Source organism: Coregonus clupeaformis, chromosome 17 (genome assembly GCF_020615455.1).
Source record: "Coregonus clupeaformis isolate EN_2021a chromosome 17, ASM2061545v1, whole genome shotgun sequence".
Classification (NCBI taxonomy): Eukaryota; Metazoa; Chordata; class Actinopteri; order Salmoniformes; family Salmonidae; genus Coregonus; species Coregonus clupeaformis.
The window spans coordinates 52,805,009-52,832,418 of NC_059208.1; the positions used below are offsets into that span (position 1 = coordinate 52,805,009).

Sequence of the window (27,410 nt, forward strand, 5' to 3'; positions counted from 1 at the left end):
GGTGTTCTAATGGATAGTTACTGGTGTCCTGATGTTGTCTGGTGGTTACTGGTGTTCTAATGGATAGTTACTGGTGTCCTGATGTTGTCTGGTGGTTACTGGTGTTCTGATGTTGTCTGGTGGTTACTGGTGTTCTAATGGATAGTTACTGGTGTCCTGATGTTGTCTAGTGGTTACTGGTGTTCTAATGGATAGTTACTGGTGTCCTGATGTTGTCTGGTTGTTACTGGTGTTCTAATGGATAGTTACTGGTGTCCTGATGTTGTCTGGTGGTTACTGGTGTTCTAATGGATAGTTACTGGTGTCCTGATGTTGTCTGGTGGTTACTGTTGTCTTGATGTTGTCTGGTGGTTACTGGTGTTCTAATGGATAGTTACTGGTGTCCTGATGTTGTCTGGTGGTTACTGGTGTTCTAATGGATAGTTACTGGTGTCCTGATGTTGTCTGGTGGTTACTGGTGTTCTGATGTTGTCTGGTGGTTACTGGTGTTCTAATGGATAGTTACTGGTGTCCTGATGTTGTCTGGTGGTTACTGTTCTAATGGATAGTTACTGGTGTTCTGATGTTGTCTGGTGGTTACTGGTGTTCTAATGGATAGTTACTGGTGTTCTGATGTTGTCTGGTGGTTACTGATGTTCTAATCGATAGTTACTGGTGTCCTGATGTTGTCTGGTGGTTACTGGTGTTCTAATGGATAGTTACTGGTGTTCTGATGTTGTCTGGTGGTTACTGGTGTTCTAATGGATAGTTACTGGTGTCCTGATGTTGTCTGGTGGTTACTGGTGTTCTAATGGATAGTTACTGGTGTTCTGATGTTGTCTGGTGGTTACTGGTGTTCTAATGGATAGTTACTGGTGTCCTGATGTTGTCTGGTGGTTACTGGTGTTCTAATGGATCGTTACTGGTGTCCTGATGTTGTCTGGTGGTTACTGGTGTTCTAATGGATAGTTACTGGTGTCCTGATGTTGTCTGGTGGTTACTGGTGTTCTTATGGATAGTTACTGGTGTCTTGATGTTGTCTGGTGTTACTGGTGTCCTGATGTTGTCTGGTGGTTACTGGTGTTTACTGGTGTTCTAATGGATAGTTACTGGTGTCTTGATGTTGTCTGGTGGTTACTGGTGTTCTAATGGATAGTTACTGGTGTCTTGATGTTGTCTGGTAGTTACTGGTGTTCTAATGGATAGTTACTGGTGTCATGATGTTGTCTGGTGGTTACTGGTGTCCTGATGTTGTCTGGTGGTTACTGGTGATCTAATGAATAGTTACTTGTGTTCTGACTGTGAGTTGTTGGGTTGGAACCACAGGACCTGATCCAGGATCAGCTAGAGGAAGTTAGGGTGAATCACAACACAGTGGCTGGCTGTGAGACAGTCTGGACTATATCCCAAACCTCCCTCCCTTCCTTTTCATGTTCCTGCCTAGAACACTCTGTTCCCCCTAAACAGCAGCAGCAGCTGTTACTACACTACTGTCTGTCTGTCTGTCTGTCTGGCTGTCTGTCTGTCTGTCCCACACAGAGAGAAAACCACCACAGACTGAGGAAGTCAGACTTTCTGTCTCGTTTGATTTCTCCTTCACTTTTCTTTCCTTTCTCTTTCCTTTATATATTCCTATTTTTTTCTATATCTCCTATTCCTATCACTCTCTTATCTCGCTCTGTCATTACCCTGCCTGGTGTTGCTTGGTAAACGTAGGTATCGTTACTCTGTCATTACCCTGCCTGGTGTAGCTTGGTGACGTAGGTATCATTACTCTGTCATTACCCTGCCTGGTGTTACATTTACATTACATTTTAGTTATTTAGCAGACGCTCTTATCCAGAGCGACTTACAGTTAGTGAATACATATTTTTTATTGTTTTATACTGGCCCCCCGTGGGAATTGAACCCACAACCCTGGCGTTGCAAACGCCATGCTCTATCAACTAAGCTACATCCCTGCCGGCCATTCCCTCCCCTACCCTGGACGACGCTGGGCCAATTGTGCGCCGCCCATGAGTCTCCCGGTCGCGGCCGGCTGCGACAGAGCCTGGATTCGAACCAGGATCTCTAGTGGCACAGTTAGCACTGCGATGCAGTGCCTTAGACCACTGCGCCACTCAGGTAAACGTAGGTATCGTTACTCTGTCATTACCCTGCCTGGTGTTGTTTGGTAGACATAGGTATCATTACTCTGTCATTACCCTGCCTGGTGTTGCTTGGTAAACTTAGGTATCATTACTCTGACATTACTCTGCCTGGTGTTGCTTGGTAAACGTAGGTATCATTACTCTGTCATTACCCTGCCTGGTGTTGCTTGGTAAACGTAGGTATCATTACTCTGTCATTACCCTGCCTGGTGTTGCTTGGTAAACGTAGGTATCATTACTCTGTCATTACCCTGCCTGGTGTTGCTTGGTAAACGTAGGTATCGTTACTCTGTCATTATCATGACCTGTGATGATATCAACCCTCTAATGCAGCGCTGCAATGACCTGTGATGACATCAACCCTTTAATGCAGCACTGCAATGAGCTGTGACCACATCAGCCCTTTAATGCAGCGCTGCAATGAGCTGTGACCACATCAGCCCTTTAACATGATTGATAGGGGTCTGGAGATTATGGGTCAGGGGGATTTGATACACACACGGACGTGTGTTTCAGGCACACACACAAACTCACACACAGTCAGACAGACACACAGAGGAAGAAGTAAAGGCAGATAGAGAGAGAGAGAGAGAGAGAGAGACCTTTATTCTTTTAAAACTTCTGAGTGTAATGTTTACTGTTAATATTAATGGTTTATTTCACTTTTGTTTACTATCTACTTCACTTGCTTTGGCAATGTTAACACACGTTTCCCATGCCAATAAAGCCCTTAAATTGAATTGAATTGAAATTGAGAGAGAGAGAGAGAGAGAGAGAGAGAGAGAGAGGAGAGAGAGAGAGTGAGTGAGAGAGATAGGAGAGAGAGAGAGAGAGAGAGAGGAGAGAGAGTGAGTGAGAGAGATAGGAGAGAGAGAGCGAGAGAGAGGAGAAATAGAGTGAGAGAGAGAGAGAGAGAGAGAATGAGAGAGAGAAGAGAGAGAAAGCGAGAGAAGGAGAAAGAGAGAGAAAGAGAGAGAGAGAGAGAGAGAGAGAGAGAAAAGGTGAGAGAGAGAGTGAAAGAGAGAGAGAGAGAAAGATTGAGAGCGAGAGAGAGAGTGAGAGCGAGCGTGAGAGATAATGAGAGAGAGAGAGCGAGAGAGAGAGAAAGAGAGAGAGAGAGAGTGAGTGAGAGAACGTGAGAGAGAGAGATAGAGAGGGGAAAGAGGGAGGAGAAAGAGGTGTGTGACTCTGGCTGTCTTTCTGTCTGTCTGTCTGACTCTGGCTGTCGTTCTGTCTCTGTCTGTCTGACTCTGGCTGTCTTTCTGTCTCTGTCTGTCTGACTCTGGCTGTCTTTATGCCTCTGTCTGGCTGACTCTGGCTGTCTTTATGCCTCTGTCTGGCTGACTCTAGCTGTCTTTCTGTCTCTGTCTGGCTGACTCTGGCTGTCTCTGTCTGGTTGACTCTGGCTGGCTGTCTTTCTGTCTCTGTCTGTCTGACTCTGGCTGTCTTTCTGTCTCTGTCTGGCTTAATCTGGCTGTCTTTCTGTCTCTGTGTGGCTGACTCTGGCTGTCTTTCTGTCTCTGTCTGGCTGACTCTGTCTGTCTCTGTCTCTGTCTGTCTGACTCTGGCTGTCTTTCTGTCTCTGTCTGGTTGACTCTGGCTGTCATTCTGTCTCTGTCTGTCTGACTCTGGCTGTCTTTCTGTCTCTGTCTGGCTTAAACTGGCTGTCTTTCTGTCTCTGTCTGGCTGACACTGGCTGTCTTTCTGTCTCTGTCTGGCTGACTCTGGCTGTCTTTCTGTCTCTGTCTGACTCTGACTGTCATTCTGTCATTCTGTCTGTCTGACTCTGGCTGTCTTTCTGTCTCTGTCTGTCTGACTCTGGCTGTCTTTCTGTCTCTGTCTGACTCTGGCTGTCTCTCTGTCTCTTTCTGGCTTAATCTGGCTGTCTTTCTGTCTCTGTCTGTCTGACTCTGGCTGTCTTTCTGTCTCTGTCTGGCTGACTTTGGCTGTCTTTCTGTCTCTGTCTGTCTGACTCTGGCTGTCTCTCTGTCTCTTTCTGGCTTAATCTGGCTGTCATTCTGTCTCTGTCTGTTTGACTCTGGCTGTCTTTCTGCCTCTGTCTGGCTGACTCTGGCTGTCTTTCTGTCTCTGTCTGGCTGACTCTGGCTGTCTCTGTCTGGTTGACTCTGGCTGGCTGTCTTTCTGTCTCTGTCTTTCTGACTCTGGCTGTCTTTCCATCTCTGTCTGACAGACTGTGGCTGTCATTCTGTCTCTGTCTGTCTGACTCTGGCTGTCTTTCTGTCTCTGTCTGTCTGACTCTGGCTGTCTTTCTGTCTTTGTCTGTATGACTCTGGCTGTCTTTCTGTCTTTGTCTGTCTGACTCTAGCTGTCTTTCTGTCTCTGTCTGTCTGACTCTGGCTGTTTTTCTGTCTCTGTCTGGCTGATTCTGGCCTTTCTGTCTCTGTCTGCCCCACTCCAGGCCCAGCCCATCCCAACCCATTCATAGGTCCCTGTGTTTCCTCACTGGGCTGAGTGAATGAGGCTGGTTTGAGAGGCTGTGTCTGAGTGGTCCCCACTAAAAGCCATCTCTTCTCCCACACAGCTGCTAATGCAGGCCTAATGAGATTTGGAGGCTTGGAGTTACTCACATTCAGACTACATTGCCCATAATTAATTTGGGACCTGTCCTCCCCTCTGAAGCACACAAACCCACCAACCTCATCTTCTCCCATTATCTCAATTTCACCTGTCCATTTACCTCTGGCCAGACATGAAGATAGAACACATTGTCTGGACAGTGCCAGAGCTGAGGGTTAATAGTTCCATAAATATGGCAGCTAAACTGGTACAGCTATACATGTAAACGGCCAGCTACAGTGGAGAGATGGGGGTTAATAGTTCCATAAACACGGCAGCTAAACTGGTACAACAATGCTTGCAAACTGCAAGAAAGGAAATCAATCTGTGGGCTGTATTCCCTGAGGTTGGGTTGTAAACAGATACATTTACATTTACATTTACGTCATTTAGCAGACGCTCTTATCCAGAGCGACTTACAAATTGGTGCATTCACCCTATAGCCAGTGGGATAACCAGGATTACTTTATCCTATCCCAGGTATTCCTTAAAGAGGTGGGGTTTCAAATGTCTCCGGAAGGTGGTGAGTGACTCCGCTGTCCTGGCGTTGTGAGGGAGCTTGTTCCACCATTGGGGTGCCAGAGCAGCGAACAGTTTTGACTGGGCTGAGCGGGAACTATGCTTCCGCAGAGGAAGGGGAGCCAGCAGGCCAGAGGTGGATGAACGCAATGCCCTCGTTTGGGTGTAGGGACTGATCAGAGCCTGAAGGTACGGAGGTGCCGTTCCCCTCACTGCTCCATAGGCAAGCACCATGGTCTTGTAACGGATGCGAGCTTCAACTGGAAGCCAGTGGAGTGTGCGGAGGAGGGGGGTGATGTGAGAGAACTTGGGAAGGTTGAACACCAGACGGGCTGCGGCATTCTGGATGAGTTGTAGGGGTTTAATGGCACAGGCAGGGAGCCCAGCCAACAGCGAGTTGCAGTAATAGATACAGACCAGGGGATTGTTGCACAATACAACGGCAGATCAAGTGAACTGATTATGTTTTCCAAGGCTAGATCCATTTCATGTCTGAAATTAGACAGAAAGAGAGAGAGAGAGAGAGAGAGAGAGAGAGAGATAGAGATGTTTCATGATGTGGCAATACATCTCCTTTATGTTTTCCATCCATCACTAACTCCAGCCATATCTAACTCCAGCCATCACTAAACAGCCATCACTAAACAGCCATCGCTAACTTCAGCCATCACTAACTCCAGTCATCACTAAACAGCCATCACTAACTCCAGCCATCATTAACTCCAGACATCACTAAACAGCCATCACTAACTCCAGCCATCACTAAACAGCCATCTCTAATCCTGGAATGTTTGCTGTTACTTACAACAGTCACGCTAATCACATTAGCGCACGTTACCTCAACCATCCCATATACGGGCACCGATCCCGTTAAATAGAGATTTTTTTTTTACTGGCCTACAGACAATACCCCATAATGTCAAAGTGTAATTATGATTTCGAAATTTTTACAAATGAATTAGTCAATAAGTATTCAACACATTTGTTATGGCAACCCTAAATAAGTTCAGGAGTAAAAATGTGCTTTACCAGCAACATAGTAAGTTGCATGGAATCACTCTGTGTGCAACAATAGTGTTTAACATGATTTTTGAATGACTACCTCATCTCTGTACCCCACACATACAATTATCTGTGGGGTCCCAATTTCAAACACATATTCAACCACAAAGATCAGGGAGGTTTTCCAATGCCTTGCAAAGAAGGGCACCTATTGGTAGATGGGTAAAAATAAAAAAAGCAGACATTGAATATCCCTTTGAGCATGGTGAAGTTATTAATTACACTTTGGATGGTGTAGCTAGACACCCAGTCACTACATGTCACGACTTCCTCCGAGGCTGTCTCATCTCCTTGTTCGGGCAGGCTTTGGCGTTCGTCGTCACCGGCCTTCTAGCCACTGCCGCTCCTCATCTCATCATTCCATTTGTTTTGTCTGGTTTATTACACACACCTGGTTCATATCCCCTCATCAGTATCTGTATAAGTGTTCCCTCTGCCCCCTTGTCTTTGTATCTGATTGTTTATTGTGGAGTATAGTGAAGCTCGGTGGAGCTCCGTGTATTTTGTATCACCGGGATATTTCCCTGTGTGCCTTGTATTTTCCAGTGCGCAAAACAGTTTTGCGCACTGGAGTGTTTTTTGACGCATTACTGCGTAACTCTGTAATTGCGGAATAAAGCCTGTTATTCTGTGATTTACCCTCCTGTGACTGACTCCTTCAACATCACCTCATCACACTACAAAGACACAGGCGTCCTTCCTATCTCAACTGCCGGAGAGGAAGGAAACCGCTCAGGGATTTCACCATGAGCCCCATGGTGACTTTAAAACAGTCACAGAGTTTAATGGCTGTGATAGGAGAAAACTGAGGATTGATCAACAACATTGTAGTTACTCCACAATACTAACCTAAATGACAGAGTGAAAATAAGGAAGCCTGTACAGAATAAAATATTCCAAAACATGAATCATGTTTGCAAGAAAGCACTGAAGTAATACTGTAAAAAAAAAAAAAAAAAAAGTGGCAAAGCAATTTACTTTTTGTCCTAAATACGAAGTGTGATGTTTGGGGCAAATCCAATACAACACATTACTGAGTACCAATCTCCATATTTTCAAGCATAGCGGTGGCATCATGTTATGGGTATGCTTGTATTCGTTAAGGACTGGGGAGTCTTTCAGGATAAAAAAGAAACAGAATGGAGCTAAGCACAGGCAAAGTCCTAAAGGAAAGCCTGGTTCAGTCTGCTTTCCAACAGACACTGGGAGACAAATTCACCTTTCAGCAGGACAATAACCTAAAACACAAGGCCAAATCTACACTGGAGTTGCTTACGAAGACAACATTGAATGTTCCTGAGTAGCCTGGTTACAGTTTTGACTTAAATCGGCTTTGAAATCTATGGCAAGACGCTAAAATGGTTGTCTAGAAATGATCAACAACCATCTTGACAGAGCTTGATGATTTTTTTATGTAAATTAGATATTTCTGTACTGTCATGTTTTCACTTTGTCATTATGGGGGTATTGTGTGTAGATTGGTGGGGGAAAAAATCAATGTAACCCATTTTGAATTCAGGTTGTAACATAACAAAATGTGGAAAAAGTCAATGGGTATGAATATCGTCACATTGTTGTTCAGTGACAGCAGTAATTGATCTGATGATCATAATGCATAAATAGTGTTATTTTATCATTTACAGTGGGGAAAAAAAGTATTTAGTCAGCCACCAATTGTGCAAGTTCTCCCACTTAAAAAGATGAGAGAGGCCTGTAATTTTCATCATAGATACACGTCAACTATGACAGACAAAATGAGAGAAAAAATTTCCAGAAAATCACATTGTAGGATTTGTAATGAATTGATTTGCAAATTATGGTGGAAAATAAGTATTTGGTCAATAACAAAAGTTTCTCAATACTTTGTTATATACCCTTTGTTGGCAATGACACAGGTCAAACATTTTCTGTAAGTCTTCACAAGGTTTTCACACACTGTTGCTGGTATTTTGGCCCATTCCTCCATGCAGATCTCCTCTAGAGCAGTGATGTCTTGGGGCTGTCGCTGGGCAACACGGACTTTCAACTCCCTCCAAAGATTCTCTATGGGGTTGAGATCTGGAGACTGGCTAGGCCACTCCAGGACCTTGAAATGCTTCTTACGAAGCCACTCCTTCGTTGCCCGGGCGGTGTGTTTGGGATCATTGTCATGCTGAAAGACCCAGCCACGTTTCATCTTCAATGCCCTTGCTGATGGAAGGAGGTTTTCACTCAAAATCTCACGATACATGGCCCCATTCATTCTTTCCTTTACACGGATCAGTCGTCCTGGTCCCTTTGCAGAAAAACAGCCCCAAAGCATGATGTTTCCACCACCATGCTTCACAGTAGGTATGGTGTTCTTTGGATGCAACTCAGCATTCTTTGTCCTCCAAACACGACGAGTTGAGTTTTTACCAAAAAGTTATATTTTGGTTTCATCTGACCATATGACATTCTCCCAATCCTCTTCTGGATCATCCAAATGCACTCTAGCAAACTTCAGACGGGCCTGGACATGTACTGGCTTTAGCAGGGGGACACGTCTGGCACTGCAGGATTTGAGTCCCTGGCGGCGTAGTGTGTTACTGATGGTAGGCTTTGTTACTTTGGTCCCAGCTCTCTGCAGGTCATTCACTAGGTCCCCCCGTGTGGTTCTGGGATTTTTGCTCACCGTTCTTGTGATCATTTTGACCCCACAGGGTGAGATCTTGCGTGGAGCCCCAGATCGAGGGAGATTCATCAGTGGTCTTGTATGTCTCCCATTTCCTAATAATTGCTCCCACAGTTGATTTCTTCAAACCAAGCTGCTTACCTATTGCAGATTCAGTCTTCCCAGCCTGGTGCAGGTCTACAATTTTGTTTCTGGTGTCCTTTGAGAGCTCTTTGGTCTTGGCCATAGTGGAGTTTGGAGTGTGACTGTTTGAGGTTGTGGACAGGTGTCTTTTATACTGATAACAAGTTCAAACAGGTGCCATTAATACAGGTAACGAGTGGAGGACAGAGGAGCCTCTTAAAGAAGAAGTTACAGGTCTGTGAGAGCCAGAAATATTGCTTGTTTGTAGGTGACCAAATACTTATTTTCCACCATAATTTGCAAATAAATTCATTAAAAATCCTACAATGTGATTTTCTGGAGAAAAAAAGAATTCTCAATTTGTCTGTCATAGTTGACGTGTACCTATGATGAAAATTACAGGCCTCTCTCATCTTTTTAAGTGGCAGAACTTGCACAATTGGTGGCTGACTAAATAATTTTTTCCCCCACTGTACATGTGTCTATGTTTCTGTTGCTTCATAGTCCCTGCTGTTCCATAACATGTATTTTTATCCATTTTTTAAATCTAATTTTACTGCTGGCATGAGTTACTTGATGTGGAATAGAGTTCCATGTAGTCATGGCTCTATGAAGTACTGTGTGCCTCCCACAGTCTGTTCTGGACTTGGGGACTGTGAAGAGACCTCTGGTGGCATGTCTTGTGGGGTATGCATGAATGTCCGAGCTGTGCGCCAGTAGTTCAAACAGACAGCTCGGTGCATTCAACATGTCAATACCTCTCACAAATACAAGTAGTGATGAAGTCAATCTCTCCTCCACTTTGAGCCGGGAGCTGCCCTGTTTTCAAGAAGTCCCTCTTTGTGGCACCTGACCACACGACTGAACAGTAGTCCAGGAGCAAACTAGGGCCTGTAGGACCTGCGTTGTTGATAGTGCTGTTAAGAATACAGAGCAGCGCTTTATTATAGACAGACTTCTCCCCATCCTATCTACTGTTGTATCAATATGTTTTGACCATGACAGTTAACAATCCAGTTTACTCTAAGCAGTTTAGTCTCCTCAACTTGCTCAATTTCCACATTATTCATTAATAGATTTAGTTGAGGTTTAGGGTTTAGTGAATGATTTGTGTAAAATACAATACTTTTAGTTTTTGAAATGTTTAGGACAAACCTATTCCTTGCCACTCATTCTGAAACTAACTGCAGCTCTTTGTTAAGTGTTGCAGTCATTTCAGTCGCTGTAGTAGCTGACATGTATAGTGTTGAGTCATCCGCATACATAGACACACTGGCTTTACTCAAAGCCAGTGGCATGTCGTTACTAAAGATTGAAAAAAGTAAGGGGCCTAGACAGCTGACCTGGGGAATTCCTGATTCTACCTGGATTTTGTTGGAGAGGCTTCCATTAAAGAACACCCTCTGTGTTATGTTAGACAGGTACGTCTTTGCAAGGAGTGTAAAGCCATAACACATATGTTATTCCAGCAACAGACTATGATAGGACTGCCCGTTCCATGATCTCGCCATCACGGTTGACAACTCTGTTGTGTCCTGCTCCCAGAGTGCAAAGAGCCTTGGCGTGACCCTGGACAACACCCTGTCGTTCTCCGCTAACATCAAGGCGGTGACCCGATCCTGTAGGTTCATGCTCTACAACATTTGCAGAGTACGACCCTGCCTTACACAGGAAGCGGCACAGGTCCTAATCCAGGCACTTGTCATCTTCCGTCTGGATTACTGCAACTCGCTGTTGGCTGGGCTCCCTGCCTGTGCCATTAAACCCCTACAACTCATCCAGAACGCCGCAGCCCGTCTGGTGTTCAACCTTCCCAAGTTATCTCACGTCACCCCCGCTCCTCCGCACACTCCACTGGTTTCCAGTTGAAGCTCGCATCTGCTACAAGACCATGGTGCTTGCCTACGGAGCTGTGAGGGGAACGGCACCTCCGTGCCTTCAGGCTCTGATTAGTCCCTACACCCAAACGAGGGCATTGCGTTCATCCACCTCTGGCCTGCTGGCTCCCCTACCTCTGCGGAAGCACAGTTCCCGCTCAGCTCAGTCAAAACTGTTTGCTGCTCTGGCACCGCAATGGTGGAACATGCTCCCTCACGACGCCAGGACAGCGGAGTCACTCACCACCTTCCGGAGACACTTGAAACCCCACCTCTTTAAGGAATACCTGGGATAGGATAAAGTAATCCTTCTACCCCCCCTTACCCCCCCAAAAAAAAAAAAAAAAAACTTTTGTAAAGTGGTTGTCCCTCTGGCTATCATAAGGTGAATGCACCAATTTGTAAGTCGCTCTGGATAAGAGCGTCTGCTAAATGACGTAAATGTATCTGGTCAAACACAATTTTTTCCAAAAGTTTGCTAAGGGTTGGTAACAGGCTGATTGGTCAGCTATTTGAGCCAGTGAAGTTGGGGAATAACTTTTGCTTCACTCCAGGCCTGAGGGCACACACTTTCTAGTAGGCTTAAGTTGAAGATATGGCAAATAGGATTGGCAATATCATCTGCTATTATCCTCAGTAATTTTCCATCCAAGTTGTCAGACCCTGGTGGCTTGTCATTGTTGATAGACCCAAAATAAAATTCACCTCTTCCACACTTACTTTACGGAATTCAAAATTACAACGCTTGTCTTTCATAATTTTGTCAGATATACTTGGATGTGTAGTGTCAGCGTTTGTAACTGGCATGTCGTGCCTAAGTTTGCTAATCTTGCCAATGGAAAAATCATTAAAGTAGTTGGCAATATCAGTGGGTTTTGTGATGAATGAGCCATTTGATTCAATGAATGATGGAGCGGAGTTTGCCTTTATGCCCAGAATTTCATTTAAGGTGCTCCAAAGCTTTTTACTATAATTCTTTATGTCATTTATCTTTGTTTCATAGTGTAGTTTCTACTTCTTTTTATTCAGTTTAGTCACATGATTTCTCAATTTGCAGTACGTTCACCAATTGGTTGTACAGCCAGACCTATTTGTCATCTCTTTTGCCTCATCCCTCTCAACCATACAATGTTTCAATTCCTCATCAATCCACGGGGATTTAACCGTTTTTACAGTCATTTTCTTAATGGGTGCATGCTTATTAGTAACTGGGATAAGCAATTTCATAAATGTGTCAAGTGCAGTGTCTGGTTGCTCGTCATTACACACCACGAACCAACAAATATTCTTCACATCAACAACATAGGAATCACTACAAAACGTATTGTATGAGCTCTTATACACAATATTAGGCCCAGCCTTTGGAACTTTGGTTTTCCTAGATATGGCTACTATGTTGTGATCACTACATCCGATGGATTTGGATACTGCTTTCAAACAATTTTCAGCATTATTAGTAAAGATATGATCAATACATGTTGATGTTTTCATTCCTGTACTGTTTGTAACTACCCTGGTAGGTTGATAACCTGAACCAGGTTGCAGGCACTAGTTACAGTTTGAAGCCTGATGAAAGCCAGTCAATATTTAAATCACCCAGAAAGTATACCTCTCTATTGATATCACATACAAAATCAAACATTTCACACATGTTATCCAGATACTGACTGTTAGCACTTGGTGGTCTATAGCAGCTTCCCACCAGAATGGGCTTTAGCTGAGGCAGATGAACCTGTAGCCATATTACTTCAACAGTTTTTAACATGAGATCCTCTCTAATCTTCACAGGAATGTGGTTCTGAATATAAACAGCAACACCTCCACCATTGGCATTTCTATATTTTCTGTAAATGTTATAACCTTGTATTGCTACCACTATCAACAAAGGTATTATCTAAGTGAGTTTCAGAGATAGTCAGAATATGAATGTCATCTGTTACTTGCAAAATATTGATTTCATTAACCTTGTTTCTTAAGCTACATATGTTAACGTGGGCTATTTTTAACACTTTTCTGGGAGGCTTGATTATTTTTCTTGCTTTACTGGGAAGCTTAGCAGAGGTAGACATGCTCGAGTTATTTTTATTAGTGCAGGGTGAGCTGCAAACAGTGGACTTCCTACTAGAGCACACCACCTCAGTGCTAACAGTATTACTTTGGTTCATAGGCATACAGTGGGGAGAACAAGTATTTGATACCCTGCCGATTTTGCAGGTTTTCCTACTTACAAAGCATGTAGAGGTCTGTAATTTTTATCATAGGTACACTTCAACTGTGAGAGACGGAATCTAAAACAAAAATCCAGAAAATCACATTGGATGATTTTTAAGTAATTAATTTGCCTTTTATTGCATGATATAAGTATTTGATACATCATAAAAGCAGAACTTAATATTTGGTACAGAAACCTTTGTTTGCAATTACAGAGATCATATGTTTCCTGTAGGTCTTGACCAGGTTTGCACACACTGCAGCAGGGATTTTGGCCCACTCCTCCATACAGACCTTCTCCAGATCCTTCAGGTTTCGGGGCTGTCGCTGGGCAATACGGACTTTCAGCTCCCTCCAAAGACTTTCTATTGGGTTCAGGTCTGGAGACTGGCTAGGCCACTCCAGGACCTTGAGATGCTTCTTACGGAGCCACTCCTTAGTTGCCCTGGCTGTGTGTTTCGGGTCGTTGTCATGCTGGAAGACCCAGCCACGACCCATCTTCAATGCTCTTACTGAGGGAATGAGAATGTTGGCCAAGATCTCGCGATACATGGCCCCATCCATCCTCCCCTCAATACGGTGCAGTTGTCCTGTCCCCTTTGCAGAAAAGCATCCCCAAAGAATGATGTTTCCACCTCCATGCTTCACGGTTGGGATGGTGTTCTTGGGGTTGTACACATCCTTCTTCTTCCTCCAAACACGGGGAGTGGAGTTTAGACCAAAAAACTCTAGTTTTGTCTCATCAGACCACATGACCTTCTCCCATTCCTCCTCTGGATCATCCAGATGGTCATTGGTAAACTTCAGACGGGCCTGGATATGCGCTGGCTTGAGCAGGGGGACCTTGCGTGCGCTGCAGGATTTTAATCCATGATGGCGTAGTGTGTTACTAATGGTTTTCTTTGAGACTGTGGTCCCAGCTCTCTTCAGGACATTGACCAGGTCCTGCCGTGTAGTTCTGGGCTGATCCCTCACCTTCCTCATGATCATTGATGCCCCACGAGGTGAGATCTTGCATGGAGCCCCAGACCGAGGGTGATTGACCGTCATCTATAACTTCTTCAATTTTCTAATAATTGCGCCAACAGTTGTTGCCTTCTCACCAAGCTGCTTGCCTATTGTCCTGTAGCCCATCCCAGTCTTGTGCAGGTCTACAATTTTATCCCTGATGTCCTTACACAGCTCTCTGGTCTTGGCCATTGTGGAGAGGTTGGAGTCTGTTTGATTGAGTGTGTGGACAGGTGTCTTTTATACAGGTAACGAGTTCAAACAGGTGCAGTTAATACAGGTAATGAGTGGAGAACAGGAGGGCTTCTTAAAGAAAAACTAACAGGTCTGTGAGAGCCGGAATTCTTACTGGTTGGTAGGTGATCAAATACTTATGTCATGCAATAAAATGCAAATTATTTACTTAAAAATCATACAATGTGATTTTCTGGATTTTTGTTTTAGATTCCGTCTCTCACAGTTGAAGTGTACCTATGATAAAAATGACAGACCTGTACATGCTTTGTAAGTAGGAAAACCTGCAAAATCGGCAGTGTATCAAATACTTGTTCTCCCCACTGTATGATCACTGCATACAATAGCTGTAGGATCAGCAGAGGCATTCAGGGCAGTAAGAGGGACATAAATTAAGTTACTTACATTGTGTCTTCCAATGTCCCTAGGATAATGTACATTTGCTGAAGCATAGGTAGGGATTAAATGAGCTGGACTTGGGTCACTGATAAGTCATTGTCTCAACGCAGCCTTATAATTCTGTGAAAGGCTGCATGGAGAGTAGGCTAATCCATCACTAACTCCAGCCATCACTAAACATCCATCTCTAAACATCCATCACTAACTCCAGGCATCACTAAACATCCATCACTAAACATCCATCACTAAACATCCATCACTAAACACCCATTTCTAAACTGCCAGCTCTAAACAGCCATCACTAAACAGCCATCACTAAACAACCATCACAAACAGCCATCACCCAGTCAGTCCACCACACTACAAAAGATGAGGCATCTGTTTTCAATCAACCCGCCAGAGACATTACATTTACATTTCATTTGACTCATTTAGCAGACGCTCTTATCCAGAGCGACTTACAATTAGTGAATACATATTTTTTTATACTGGCCCCCCGTGGGAATTGAACCCACAACCCTGGCGTTGCAAACGCCATGCTCTATCAACTGAGCTACATCCCTGCCGGCCATTCCCTCCCCTACCCTGGACAACGCTGGGCCAATTGTGCGCCGCCCATGAGTCTCCCGGTCGCGGCCGGCTGCAACAGAGCCAGAGACCACACCACACCAAACGTTGGCAACACAATACAGAGCAGTTTTGGGTGAATGTTCTGCATGATGTTGTGAACGGAAGAAGTGAGAAAAAGAAAAAAGGACGCAAGGGAAAGGACATGCTGATAATATCCCTACGGCCATGTAATACTGACAGTCTATTACCTTCTAATGGGAACCTTGACAGGACCAGGTCGGAGGTGTCACATGCAGCCAGTGACAGGCAACCCTGGTCAAGGTCAGGTCAGTATTTAATGTGCTGGAGCCTGTACCCCCTCCTCCTCCTATCTCTCTCTCCTTTCTTCCTCTCCCCTCTCTCTGTCCTCAGCACTGTTGCTAATGACTCTGTGGGAGGCAGAGCAACTCCTGCTGTTGATACTGTCATAGTGGCTGACACAGAGGTCACAGATAGCAATACCCATCCACTCCATCCCTTAAAATCAACATAAAATATAGTTGGCCTAGCTGAATCAATGTTCTCGCTGATGTCAGCGAGATACGGGGGGAGGAGTGGACACACACAGAGAGAGAGAGAGAGAGATAACTTCCACAAAGCTGTGAACGATCTGAGAGACAAGGCAAGAAGGGCCTTCTATGCCATCAAAAGGAACATAAAATTTGACATACCAATTAGGATCTGGCTAAAAATACTTGAATCAGTTATAGAACCCATTGCCCTTTATGGTTCTGAGATCTGGGGTCCGCTCACCAACCAAGAATTCACAAAATGGGACAAACACCAAATTGAGACTCTGCATGCAGAATTCTGCAAAAACATCCTCCGTGTACAACGTAAAACACCAAATAATGCATGCAGAGCAGAATTAGGCCAATACCCGCTAATTATCAAAATCCAGAAAAGAGCCGTTAAATTCTATAACCACTTAAAAGGAAGCGATTCCCAAACCTTCCATAACAAAGCCATCACCTACAAGGAGATGAACTTGGAGAAGAGTCCCCTAAGTAAGCTTGTCCTGGGCCTCTGTTCACAAACACAAACAGACCCCGCACAGCCCCAGGACAACAACAACAACAACAACAACACAATTAGACCCAACCAAATCATGAGAAAACAAAAAGAGAATTACTTGACACATTGGAAAGAACAAACAAAAAAACAGAGCAAACTAGAATGCTATGTGGCCCTAAACAGAGAGTACACAGTGGCAGAATACCTGACCACTGTGACTGACCCAAACTTAAGGAAAGCTTTGACTATGTACAGACTCAGTGACCATAGCCTTGCTATTGAGAAAGGCCGCCGTAGGCAGACCTGGCTCTCAAGAGAAGACAGGCTATGTGCACACTGCCCACAAAATGAGGTGGAAACTGAGCTGCACTTCCTAACCTCCTGCCAAATGTATGACCATATTAGAGACACATATTTCCCTCAGATTACAGCGATCCACAAAGAATTCGAAAACAAACCCAATTTTGATAAACTCCCTTATCTACTGGGTGAAAAACCACAGTGTGCCATCACAGCTGCAAGATTTGTGACCTGTTGCCTCCTCTGCATTATTGTAGCCATTTGCTACAGCCTGTCAACTATGCCTCTGCCTATCCCTGTTCTCTCCTCTCTGCACAGGCTACACAAACGCCCCACACCGCGTGGCTGCTGCCTCTCTAACCTGGTGGTCCCTGCACGCACCCCACACCTGGAGTTCCAGGTCTCAGGCAGCCTCTGGAACTGCCGTTCTGCTGCCAACAAAGCTGACTTCATCCCAGCCTATGCTAATCTCCAGTCCCTCGACTTCCTGGCGCTGACGGAAACATGGATTACCACTGAAAACACTGCTACTCCTACTGCTCTCTCCTCGTCTGACCATGTGTTCTCGCATACCCCGAGAGCATCTGGTCAGAGGGGTGGTGGCACAGGAATCCTCATCTCTCCCAAGTGGACATTCTCAATTTTTCCCCTAACCCATCTGTCTATCTCCTCATTTGAATTCCATGCTGTCACAGTCACTAGCCCATTTAAGCTTAATATCCTTGTCATCTATCGCCCTCCAGGTTCCCTTGGAGAGTTCATCAATGAGCTTGACGCCTTGATAAGTTCCTTTCCTGAGGATGGCTCAACCCTCACAGTTTTGGGGGATTTCAACCTCCCTATGTCCACATTTGACTCATTTCTCTCTGCCTCCTTCTTTCCACTCCTCTCCTCTTTTGACCTCACCCTCTCACCGTCCCCCTACTCACAAGGCAGGCAATACGCTTGACCTCATCTTTACTAGATGCTGCTCTTCTACTAATCTCACTGCAACTCCCCTCCATGTCTCCGACCACTACTTTGTTTCCTTTTCTCTCTCGCTCTCCTCCCACACTACTCACTCTGCCCCTACACAGATGGTAATGCGCCGCAGCAACCTTCGCTCTCTCTCTCCCACTACTCTCTCCTCTTCCATCCTATCATCTCTTCCCTCTGCTCAATCCTTCTCCCTCCAATCTCCTGATTCTGCCTCCTCAACCCTCCTCTCCTCCCTTTCTGCATCCTTTGACTCTCTGTGTCCCCTATCCTCCCGGCCGGCTCGGTCCTCCCCTCCAGCTCCGTGGCTTGATGACTCATTGCGAGCTCACAGAACAGAGCTCCGGGCAGCGGAGCGGAAATGGAAGAAAACTAAACTCCCTGCCGACCTGGCATCTTTTCACTCCCTCCTCTCTACATTTTCTTCATCTGTTTCTGCTGCTAAGGCCACTTTCTACCACTCTAAATTCCAAGCATCTGCCTCTAACCCTAGGAAGCTCTTTTGCCACATTTTCCTCTCTGCTGAATCCTCCCCCTCCTCTCTCTCTGTGGATGACTTCGTCAACCACTTTGAAAAGAAGGTTGACGACATCCGATCCTCGTTTGTTAAGTCTAATGACACTGCTGGTCCTACTCACACTGCCCTACCCTATGCTTTGACTTCTTTCTCCCCTCTCTCTCCAGATAAAATCCTGCGACTTGTGACTGCAGGCCGCCCAACAACCTGCCCGCTTGACCCCATCCCCTCCTCTCTTCTCCAGACCATCTCCGGTGACCTTCTCCCCTACCTCACCTCGCTGATCAACTCATCCTTGACCGCTGGCCATGTCCCTTCCGTCTTCAAGAGAGCGAGAGTTGCTCCCCTTCTCAAAAAAACCAACACTCGATCCCACTGATGTCAACAACTACAGACCAGTATCCCTTCTTTCTTTTCTTTCCAAAACTATTGAGCGTGCCGTCTTTAGCCAACTCTCTTGCTATCTCTCTCAGAATGACCTTCTTGATCCAAACCAGTCAGGTTTCAGGACTGGTCATTCAACTGAGACTGCTCTTCTCTGTGTCACGGAGGCTCTCCGCACTGCTAAAGCTAACTCTCTCTCCTCTGCTCTTGTCCTTCTAGACCTGTCTGCTGCCTTTGATACTGTGAACCATCAGATCCTCCTCTCCACCCTCTCCGAGCTGGGCATCTCCGGCGCGGCTCACTCCTGGATTGCGTCCTACCTGACCGGTCGCTCCTACCAAGTGGCGTGGCGAGAAGCTGTCTCCGCACCACGTGCTCTCACCACTGGTGTCCCCCAGGGCTCAGTTCTAGGCCCTCTCCTTTTCTCCCTATACACCAAGTCACTTGGCTCTGTCATATCCTCACATGGCCTCTCCTATCATTGCTACGCTGACGATACACAACTAATCTTCTCCTTTCCCCCTTCTGATAACCAGGTGGCGAATCGCATCTCTGCATGTCTGGCAGACATATCAGTATGGATGACGGATCACCACCTCAAGCTGAACCCTGGCAAGACGGAGCTGCTCTTCCTCCCGGGGAAGGACTGCCCGTTCCATGATCTCGCCATCACGGTTGACAACTCCGCTGTGTCCTCCTCCCAGAGCGCGAAGAGCCTAGGCGTGACCCTGGACAACACCCTGTCGTTCTCCGCCAACATCAAGGCGGTGACCCGCTCCTGCAGGTTCATGCTCTACAACATCCGGAGAGTACGACCCTGCCTTACACAGGAAGCGGCACAGGTCCTAATCCAGGCACTTGTCATCTCCCGTCTGGACTACTGCAACTCGCTGTTGGCTGGCCTCCCTGCCTGTGCCATTAAACCCCTACAACTCATCCAGAATGCCGCAGCCCGTCTGGTGTTCAACCTTCCCAAGTTCTCTCACGTCACCCCCCTCCTCCGCACACTCCACTGGCTTCCAGTTGAAGCTCGCATCCGCTACAAGACCATGGTGCTTGCCTATGGAGCAGTGAGGGGAACGGCACCTCTGTACCTTCGGGCTCTGATCAGTCCCTACACCCAAACGAGGGCATTGCGTTCATCCACCTCTGGCCTGCTGGCTCCCTTCCTCTGCGGAAGCATAGTTCCCGCTCAGCCCAGTCAAAACTGTTCGCTGCTCTGGCACCCCAATGGTGGAACAAGCTCCCCTCACGACGCCAGGACAGCGGAGTCACTCACCACCTTCCGGAGACATTTGAAACCCCACCTCTTTAAGGAATACCTGGGATAGGATAAAGTAATCCTTCTACCCCCCCAAAATTGTAAAGTGGTTATCCCACTGGCTATAGGGTGAACGCACCAATTTGTGAGTCGCTCTGGATAAGAGCGTCTGCTAAATGACGTAAATGTGCCCTTGAGCAAGGCACTTAACCCTAATTGCTCCTGTAAGTCGCTCTGGATAAAAGCGTCTGCTAAATGACTAAAATGTAAATGTAAATGTAAAAGGGCAACCAGTGAAGAACAAACACCATTGTAAATACAACCCATATTTATGTTTATTTATTTTCCCATTTGTACTTTAACTATTTGCACATTGTTACAACACTGTATATATACATAATATGACATTTGAAATGTCTTTATTCTTTTGAAACTTCTGAGTGTAATGTTTACTGTTAATATTTATTGTTTATTTCACTTTTGTTTACTATCTACTTCCCTTGCTTTGGCAATGTTAACACACGTTTCCCATGCCAATAAAGCCCTTAAATTGAATTGAATTGAATTGAATTGAATTGAATTGAAATTGAATTGAGAGAGAGAGAGAGAGAGAGAGAATGCAGGACGTGTTTAATAAGCAATCCTAGTGTAGAGGGATCTAATCTAAGAGCAGCCTTCCAGCTGCACCTCTAATCACCATTACAGTCTAATAACCTGGGAGGGCTGAGCCAGCACATGGCAGGACAGAGGAGAAGGTTTACATAGATAAATAATACTGTAATGTATCCACTGTATTGTCTTGAACTAACAGAGTGGCTGAATAGTTTATTCTCCTCAGTTCTACTACTTATGGAATGAATATAACAAAGGTGAGAGGATCATTAAAATGATCTGATTATTCTAGTCAAACTGTGTGTATGTCCAACAAACTAACACGTCTCACCATCTTACCGAGGTTGTGTGAGAAAGGAAAGGATTGAGATGTCTGAGTTAATGGATAATGCTCCAGATGGAACACCAAGTCACCTTTTCACTGAAAGATATAGGGGAGTGACGAGAGGAGGAGAGAGGGGCAGTGAGGAGGAGAGAGGGGGAGAGAAGAGGAGAGAAGAGGAGAGAGGGGGAGAGAGGCATGGGTGATGCACTGGTACCTATTATCTGAAGCTGTTTCACCTTGTTGCTGTTTGCTGCCTTTGTCTGACTGACTGTTTACCTTGCTACTGTTTGCTGCCTGTGTCTGACAGTGACTGCGTCACACTGAGGAGCAGTGCTGAGTGTGACCTTCCAGAGATACCACAGACACGACTGTGGCACAGCAGGCCAGTAACATTCTCTCTCTCTCTCTCTCTCTCTCTCTCTCTCTCTCTCTCTCTCTCTCTCTCTCTCTCTCTCTCTCTCTCTCTCTCTCTCTCTCTCTCTCTCTCTCTCTCTCTCTCTCTCTCTCTCTCTCTTCCCATCTCCTCCTCCTCTCTCTCTTACTCCTTCCCTCAGGTCATGTAAACCAGAACATGATAAATACCAGCTCCCCAGCCCACTAACTCCTGCCTGGCCTTACAGCAGCTCACCAGCCCACTAACTCCTGCCTGGCCTTGCAGCAACTCACCAGACCACTAACTCCTGCCTGGCCTTGCAGCAACTCACCAGACCACTAACTCCTGCCTGGCCTTGCAGCAACTCACCAGACCACTAACTCCTGACTGGCCTTGCAGCAGCTCACCAGCCCACTAACTCCTGCCTGGCCTTGCAGCAACTCACCAGACCACTAACTCCTGACTGGCCTTGCAGCAGCTCACCAGACCACTAACTCCTGACTGGCCTTGCAGCAGTTTGTGAAATAAAACACCTAACTGTAATAAAAGTTTTAATGGAAGACTGGGTTATGGCAATGCTGTTCAGTTGCTCTACTGTTTAATTCAATGAGCCCAGCGACAGCGCCTGAAGACTAGCTTCTTTTAATTACACTTGTTGTCTCTTTGCTAAAAAGTTGCATGTGGCAATACAGAGCTAATGGTTCTATAAGGAAGTCAGGCTATTCAGTCTCTCTCTCTCTCCACCAATTCAGAGCTGAATATGAATATAGCCCCCATCCCCCCAACATCATCATGACCTTCATCTTCATCCTCATCCTCATCTTCATCCTCATCATCATCCTCATTTTCATCCTCAACCTCATCTTCATCCTCATCCTCATCTTCATCATCATCTTCATCCTCATCCTCATATTCATCCTCATTATCATATTCATCTTCATCCTCATCATCATCTTCATCATCTTCATCATCATCTTCATCCTCATCTTCATCCTCATATTCATCCTCACCCTCATTTTGACCCTTATCCTCATCTTCATCTTCATCTTCATCCTCACCCTCATCTTCATCCTCACCCTCATCCTCAGCTTCACCCTCATCATCATCTTCATCCTCATCATCTTCCTCATCTTCATCATCATCCTCATCCTCCTCATCTTCATCATCATCTTCACCTTCATCCTCGTCTTCGTCCTTATTTTCATCCTCATCCTCATCTTCATCCTCACCCTCATCTTCATCCTCATCTTCATCCTCATCCTCATCCTCATCCTCAACTTCATCCTCTTCTTCATCCTCAACATCACCCTCATCATAATTATCACCATCACCAACAACACCATCATCCTCATCATTGTCACAGTGAGTACCTGTACCTTGGCCATCTGTGCCTGGACTCCGCTGGCCTTGAGAGAGGCTACAGCTTTCTGGGCTGCTGTCGGGCTGTCAAAGTCCACAAAGCCATATCCTGCACAGAGGGAGAGACACAGAGGGTTAAATAAGCAACACAGTCTAACTTTAAAATACAGTGTATTAGTGTATTACTGCACCATAGCAAGCGTCTACACTCAAAAGGCACAATGCAAAAACTGTAATGTGGCCATTATCCCAAGAGTCAGCCCAGCTAAACCCAGTTAGCAGGGGAGGAACAGGAAACAACTATTTTGTTTGCTGTTTATGGCTGAACATACTGGCTACATACTAGACTGTATGTGTTCTAGAACATACTGACTACATACTAGACTGTATGTGTTCTAGAACATACTGGCTACATACTAGACTGTATGTGTTCTAGAACATACTGGGTACATACTAGACTGTATGTGTTCTAGAACATACTGGCTGCATACTAGACTGTATGTGTTCTAGAACATACTGGGTGCATACTAGACTGTATGTGTTCTAGAACATACTGGGTGCATACTAGACTGTATGTGTTCTAGAACATACTGGCTACATACTAGACTGTATGTGTTCTAGAACATACTGGGTACATACTAGACTGTATGTGTTCTAGAACATACTGGCTGCATACTAGACTGTATGTGTTCTAGAACATACTGGGTGCATACTAGACTGTATGTGTTCTAGAACATACTGGCTACATACTAGACTGTATGTGTTCTAGAACATACTGGGTACATACTAGACTGTATGTGTTCTAGAACATACTGGTGGCATACTAGACTGTATGTGTTCTAAAACATACTGGGTGCATACTAGACTGTATGTGTTCTAGAACATACTGGGTGCATACTAGACTGTATGTGTTCTAGAACATACTGGCTACATACTAGACTGTATGTGTTCTAGAACATACTGGCTGCATACTAGACTGTATGTGTTCTAGAACATACTGGGTACATACTAGACTGTATGTGTTCTAGAACATACTGGCTACATACTATACTGTATGTGTTCTAGAACATACTGGGTACATACTAGACTGTATGTGTTCTAGAACATACTGGGTGCATACTAGACTGTATGTGTTCTAGAACATACTGGGTGCATACTAGACTGTATGTGTTCTAGAACATACTGGGTGCATACTAGACTGTATGTGTTCTAGAACATACTGGGTGCATACTAGACTGTATGTGTTCTAGAACATACTGGGTACATACTAGACTGTATGTGTTCTAGAACATACTGGGTACATACTAGACTGTATGTGTTCTAGAACATACTGGGTACATACTAGACTGTATGTGTTCTAGAACATAATGGGTACATACAAGACTGTATGTGTTCTAGAACATAATGGGTACATACTAGACTGTGTTTCTAGCAGCCAGTGAGTGTTTCTAGCAGACAGTGAGTGTTTCTACTAGCTCAGTGAGTGTTTCAAGCAGCCAGTAAGTGTTTCTAGCAGCTACAGTGAGTGTTTCAAGCAGCCAGTGAGTGTTTCTAGGAGCTACAGTGAGTGTTTGTAGCAGCTACAGTGAGTGTTTCTAGCAGCCAGTGAGTGTTGGGTACATACTAGACTGTGTTTCTAGCAGCCAGTAAGTGTTTCAAGCAGCCAGTGAGTGTTTCTAGCAGCCAGTGAGTGTTTCAAGCAGCCAGTGAGTGTTTCTAGCAGCTACAGTGAGTGTTTCTAGCAGCTACAGTGAGTATGTCTAGCATCCAGTGAGTGTTTCTAGCAGCCAGTGAGTGTTTCTAGCAGCTACAGTGAGTGTTTCAAGCAGCTACAGTGAGTGTTTCTAACAGCTACAGTGAGTGTTTCAAGCAGCCAATGAGTGTTTCTAGCAGCTACAGTGAGTGTTTCTAGCAGCCAGTGAGTGTTTCATATAGCTACAGTGACTGTTTCTAGGAGCCAGTGAGTATTTCTAGGACCTACAGTTAGTGTTTCTAGCAGCCAGTGAGTGTTTCAATGAGCTACAGTGAGTGTTTCTAGCAGCCAGTGAGTGTTGCTAGCAGCCAGTGAGTGTTGCTAGCAGCCAGTGAGTGTTTCTAGCAGACAGTGAGTGTTTCTACTAGCTCAGTGAGTGTTTCAAGCAGCCAGTAAGTGTTTCTAGCAGCGACAGTGAGTGTTTCAAGCAGCCAGTGAGTGTTTCTAGGAGCTACAGTGAGTGTTTGTAGCAGCTACAGTGAGTGTTTCTAGCAGCCAGTGAGTGTTGGGTACATACTAGACTATGTTTCTAGCAGCCAGTAAGTGTTTCAAGCAGCCAGTAAGTGTTTCAAGCAGCCAGTGAGTGTTTCAAGCAGCCAGTGAGTGTTTCTAGCAGCCAGTGAGTGTTTCTAGCAGCCAGTGAGTGTTTCTAGCAGCCAATGAGTGTTTCTAGCAGCCAATGAGTGTTTGTAGCAGCTACAGTGAGTGTTTCTAGCAGCCAGTGAGTGTTTCTAGCAGCCAGTGAGTGTTTCTAGCAGCTACAGTGAGTGTTTCTAGCAGCTACAGTGAGTGTTTCTAGCAGCTACAGTGAGTATGTCTAGCAGCCAGTGAGTGTTTCAAGCAGCCAGTAAGTGTTTCTAGCAGCTACAGTGAGTGTTTCAAGCAGCCAGTGAGTGTTTCTAGGAGCTACAGTGAGTGTTTCTAGCAGCTACAGTGAGTGTTTCTAGCAGCCAGTGAGTGTTGGGTACATGCTAGACTGTGTTTCTAGCAGCCAGTAAGTGTTTCAAGCAGCCAGTGAGTGTTTCTAGCAGCCAGTGAGTGTTTCAAGCAGCCAGTGAGTGTTTCTAGCAGCTACAGTGAGTGTTTCTAGCAGCTACAGTGAGTATGTCTAGCATCCAGTGAGTGTTTCTAGCAGCCAGTGAGTGTTTCTAGCAGCTACAGTGAGTGTTTCAAGCAGCTACAGTGAGTGTTTCTAACAGCTACAGTGAGTGTTTCAAGCAGCCAATGAGTGTTTCTAGCAGCTACATTGAGTGTTTCTAGCAGCCAGTGAGTGTTTCATATAGCTACAGTGACTGTTTCTAGGAGCCAGTGAGTATTTATAGGACCTACAGTGAGTGTTTCTAGCAGTCAGTGAGTGTTTCAAGGAGCTACAGTGAGTGTTTCTAGCAGCCAGTGAGTGTTGCTAGCAGCCAGTGAGTGTTTCTAGCAGACAGTGAGTGTTTCTACTAGCTCAGTGAGTGTTTCAAGCAGCCAGTAAGTGTTTCTAGCAGCTACAGTGAGTGTTTCAAGCAGCCAGTGAGTGTTTCTAGGAGCTACAGTGAGTGTTTGTAGCAGCTACAGTGAGTGTTTCTAGCAGCCAGTGAGTGTTGGGTACATACTAGACTGTGTTTCTAGCAGCCAGTGAGTGTTTCTAGCAGCTACAGTGAGTGTTTCTAACAGCTACAGTGAGTGTTTCAAGCAGCCAATGCGTGTTTCTAGCAGCTACAGTGAGTGTTTCTAGCAGCCAGTGAGTGTTTCAAATAGCTACAGTGACTGTTTCTAGGAGCCAGTGAGTATTTCTAGGACCTACAGTGAGTGTTTCTAGCAGCCAGTGAGTGTTTCAAGGAGCTACAGTGAGTGTTTCTAGCAGCCGGTGAGTGTTGCTAGCAGCCAGTGAGTGTTTCTAGCAGACAGTGAGTGTTTCTAGGAGCTACAGTGAGTGTTTCTAGCAGCTAAAGTGAGTGTTTCTAGCAGCCAGTGAGTGTTGGGTACATACTAGACTGTGTTTCTAGCAGCCAGTAAGTGTTTCAAGCAGCCAGTGAGTGTTTCTAGCAGCCAGTGAGTGTTTCAAGCAGCCAGTGAGTGTTTCTAGCAGCCAGTGAGTGTTTCTAGCAGCCAGTGAGTGTTTCTAGCAGCCAGTGAGTGTTTCTAGCAGCCAATGAGTGTTTCTAGCAGCTACAGTGAGTGTTTCTAGCAGCCAGTGAGTGTTTCTAGCAGCCAGTGAGTGTTTCTAGCAGCCAGTGAGTGTTTCTAGCAGCTACAGTGAATGTTTCTAGCAGCTACAGTGAGTATGTCTAGCAGCCAGTGAGTGTTTCTAGCAGCCAGTGAGTGTTTCTAGCAGCTACAATGAGTGTTTCAAGCAGCTACAGTGAGTGTTTCTAACAGCTACAGTGAGTGTTTCAAGCAGCCAATGAGTGTTTCTAGCAACTACAGTGAGTGTTTCTAGCAGCCAGTGAGTGTTTCATATAGTTACAGTGACTGTTTCTAGGAGCCAGTGAGTATTTCTAGGACCTACAGTGAGTGTTTCTAGCAGCCAGTGAGTGTTTCAAGGAGCTACAGTGAGTGTTTCTAGCAGCCAGTGAGTGTTGCTAGCAGCCAGTGAGTGTTTCTAGCAGCCAGTGAGTGTTTCTACTAGCCCAGTGAGTGTTTCTAGCAGCCAGTGAGTGTTTCTAGCAGCAACAGTGAGTGTTTCTAGCAGCTACAGTGAGTGTTTCTAGCAGCTAGAGTGAGTATGTCTAGCAGCCAGTGAGTGTTTCTAGCAGCCAGTGAGTGTTTCTAGCAGCTACAGTGAGTGTTTCAAGCAGCTACAGTGAGTGTTTCTAACAGCTACAGTGAGTGTTTCAAGCAGCCAATGAGTGTTTCTAGCAGCTACAGTGAGTTTTTTTAGCAGCCAGTGAGTGTTTCATATAGCTACAGTGACTGTTTCTAGGAGCCAGTGAGTATTTCTAGGACCTACAGTGAGTGTTTCTACTAGCCAGTGATTGTTTCAAGGAGCTACAGTGAGTGTTTCTAGCAGCCAGTGAGTGTTGCTAGCAGCCAGTGAGTGTTTCTAGCAGACAGTGAGTGTTTCTACTAGCTCAGTGAGTGTTTCAAGCAGCCAGTAAGTGTTTCTAGCAGCTACAGTGAGTGTTTCAAGCAGCCAGTGAGTGTTTCTAGG

At 45.4% G+C, this 27,410-nt stretch overlaps 1 protein-coding gene across 2 annotated transcripts in view; it reads right to left on the minus strand.

Moving 5' to 3' along the window:
• The window catches only part of LOC121542309 (RNA-binding motif, single-stranded-interacting protein 3-like), a 224,194-nt gene that overhangs the window by 39,969 nt on the left and 156,815 nt on the right, over positions 1–27,410 (minus strand). For both annotated transcript variants that reach the window (XM_045226661.1, XM_045226660.1), the window contains exon 4: positions 22,539–22,630. In XM_045226661.1, the coding sequence (XP_045082596.1) occupies positions 22,539–22,630 (92 nt within the window). The remainder of the gene's footprint in view (positions 1–22,538; positions 22,631–27,410) is intronic.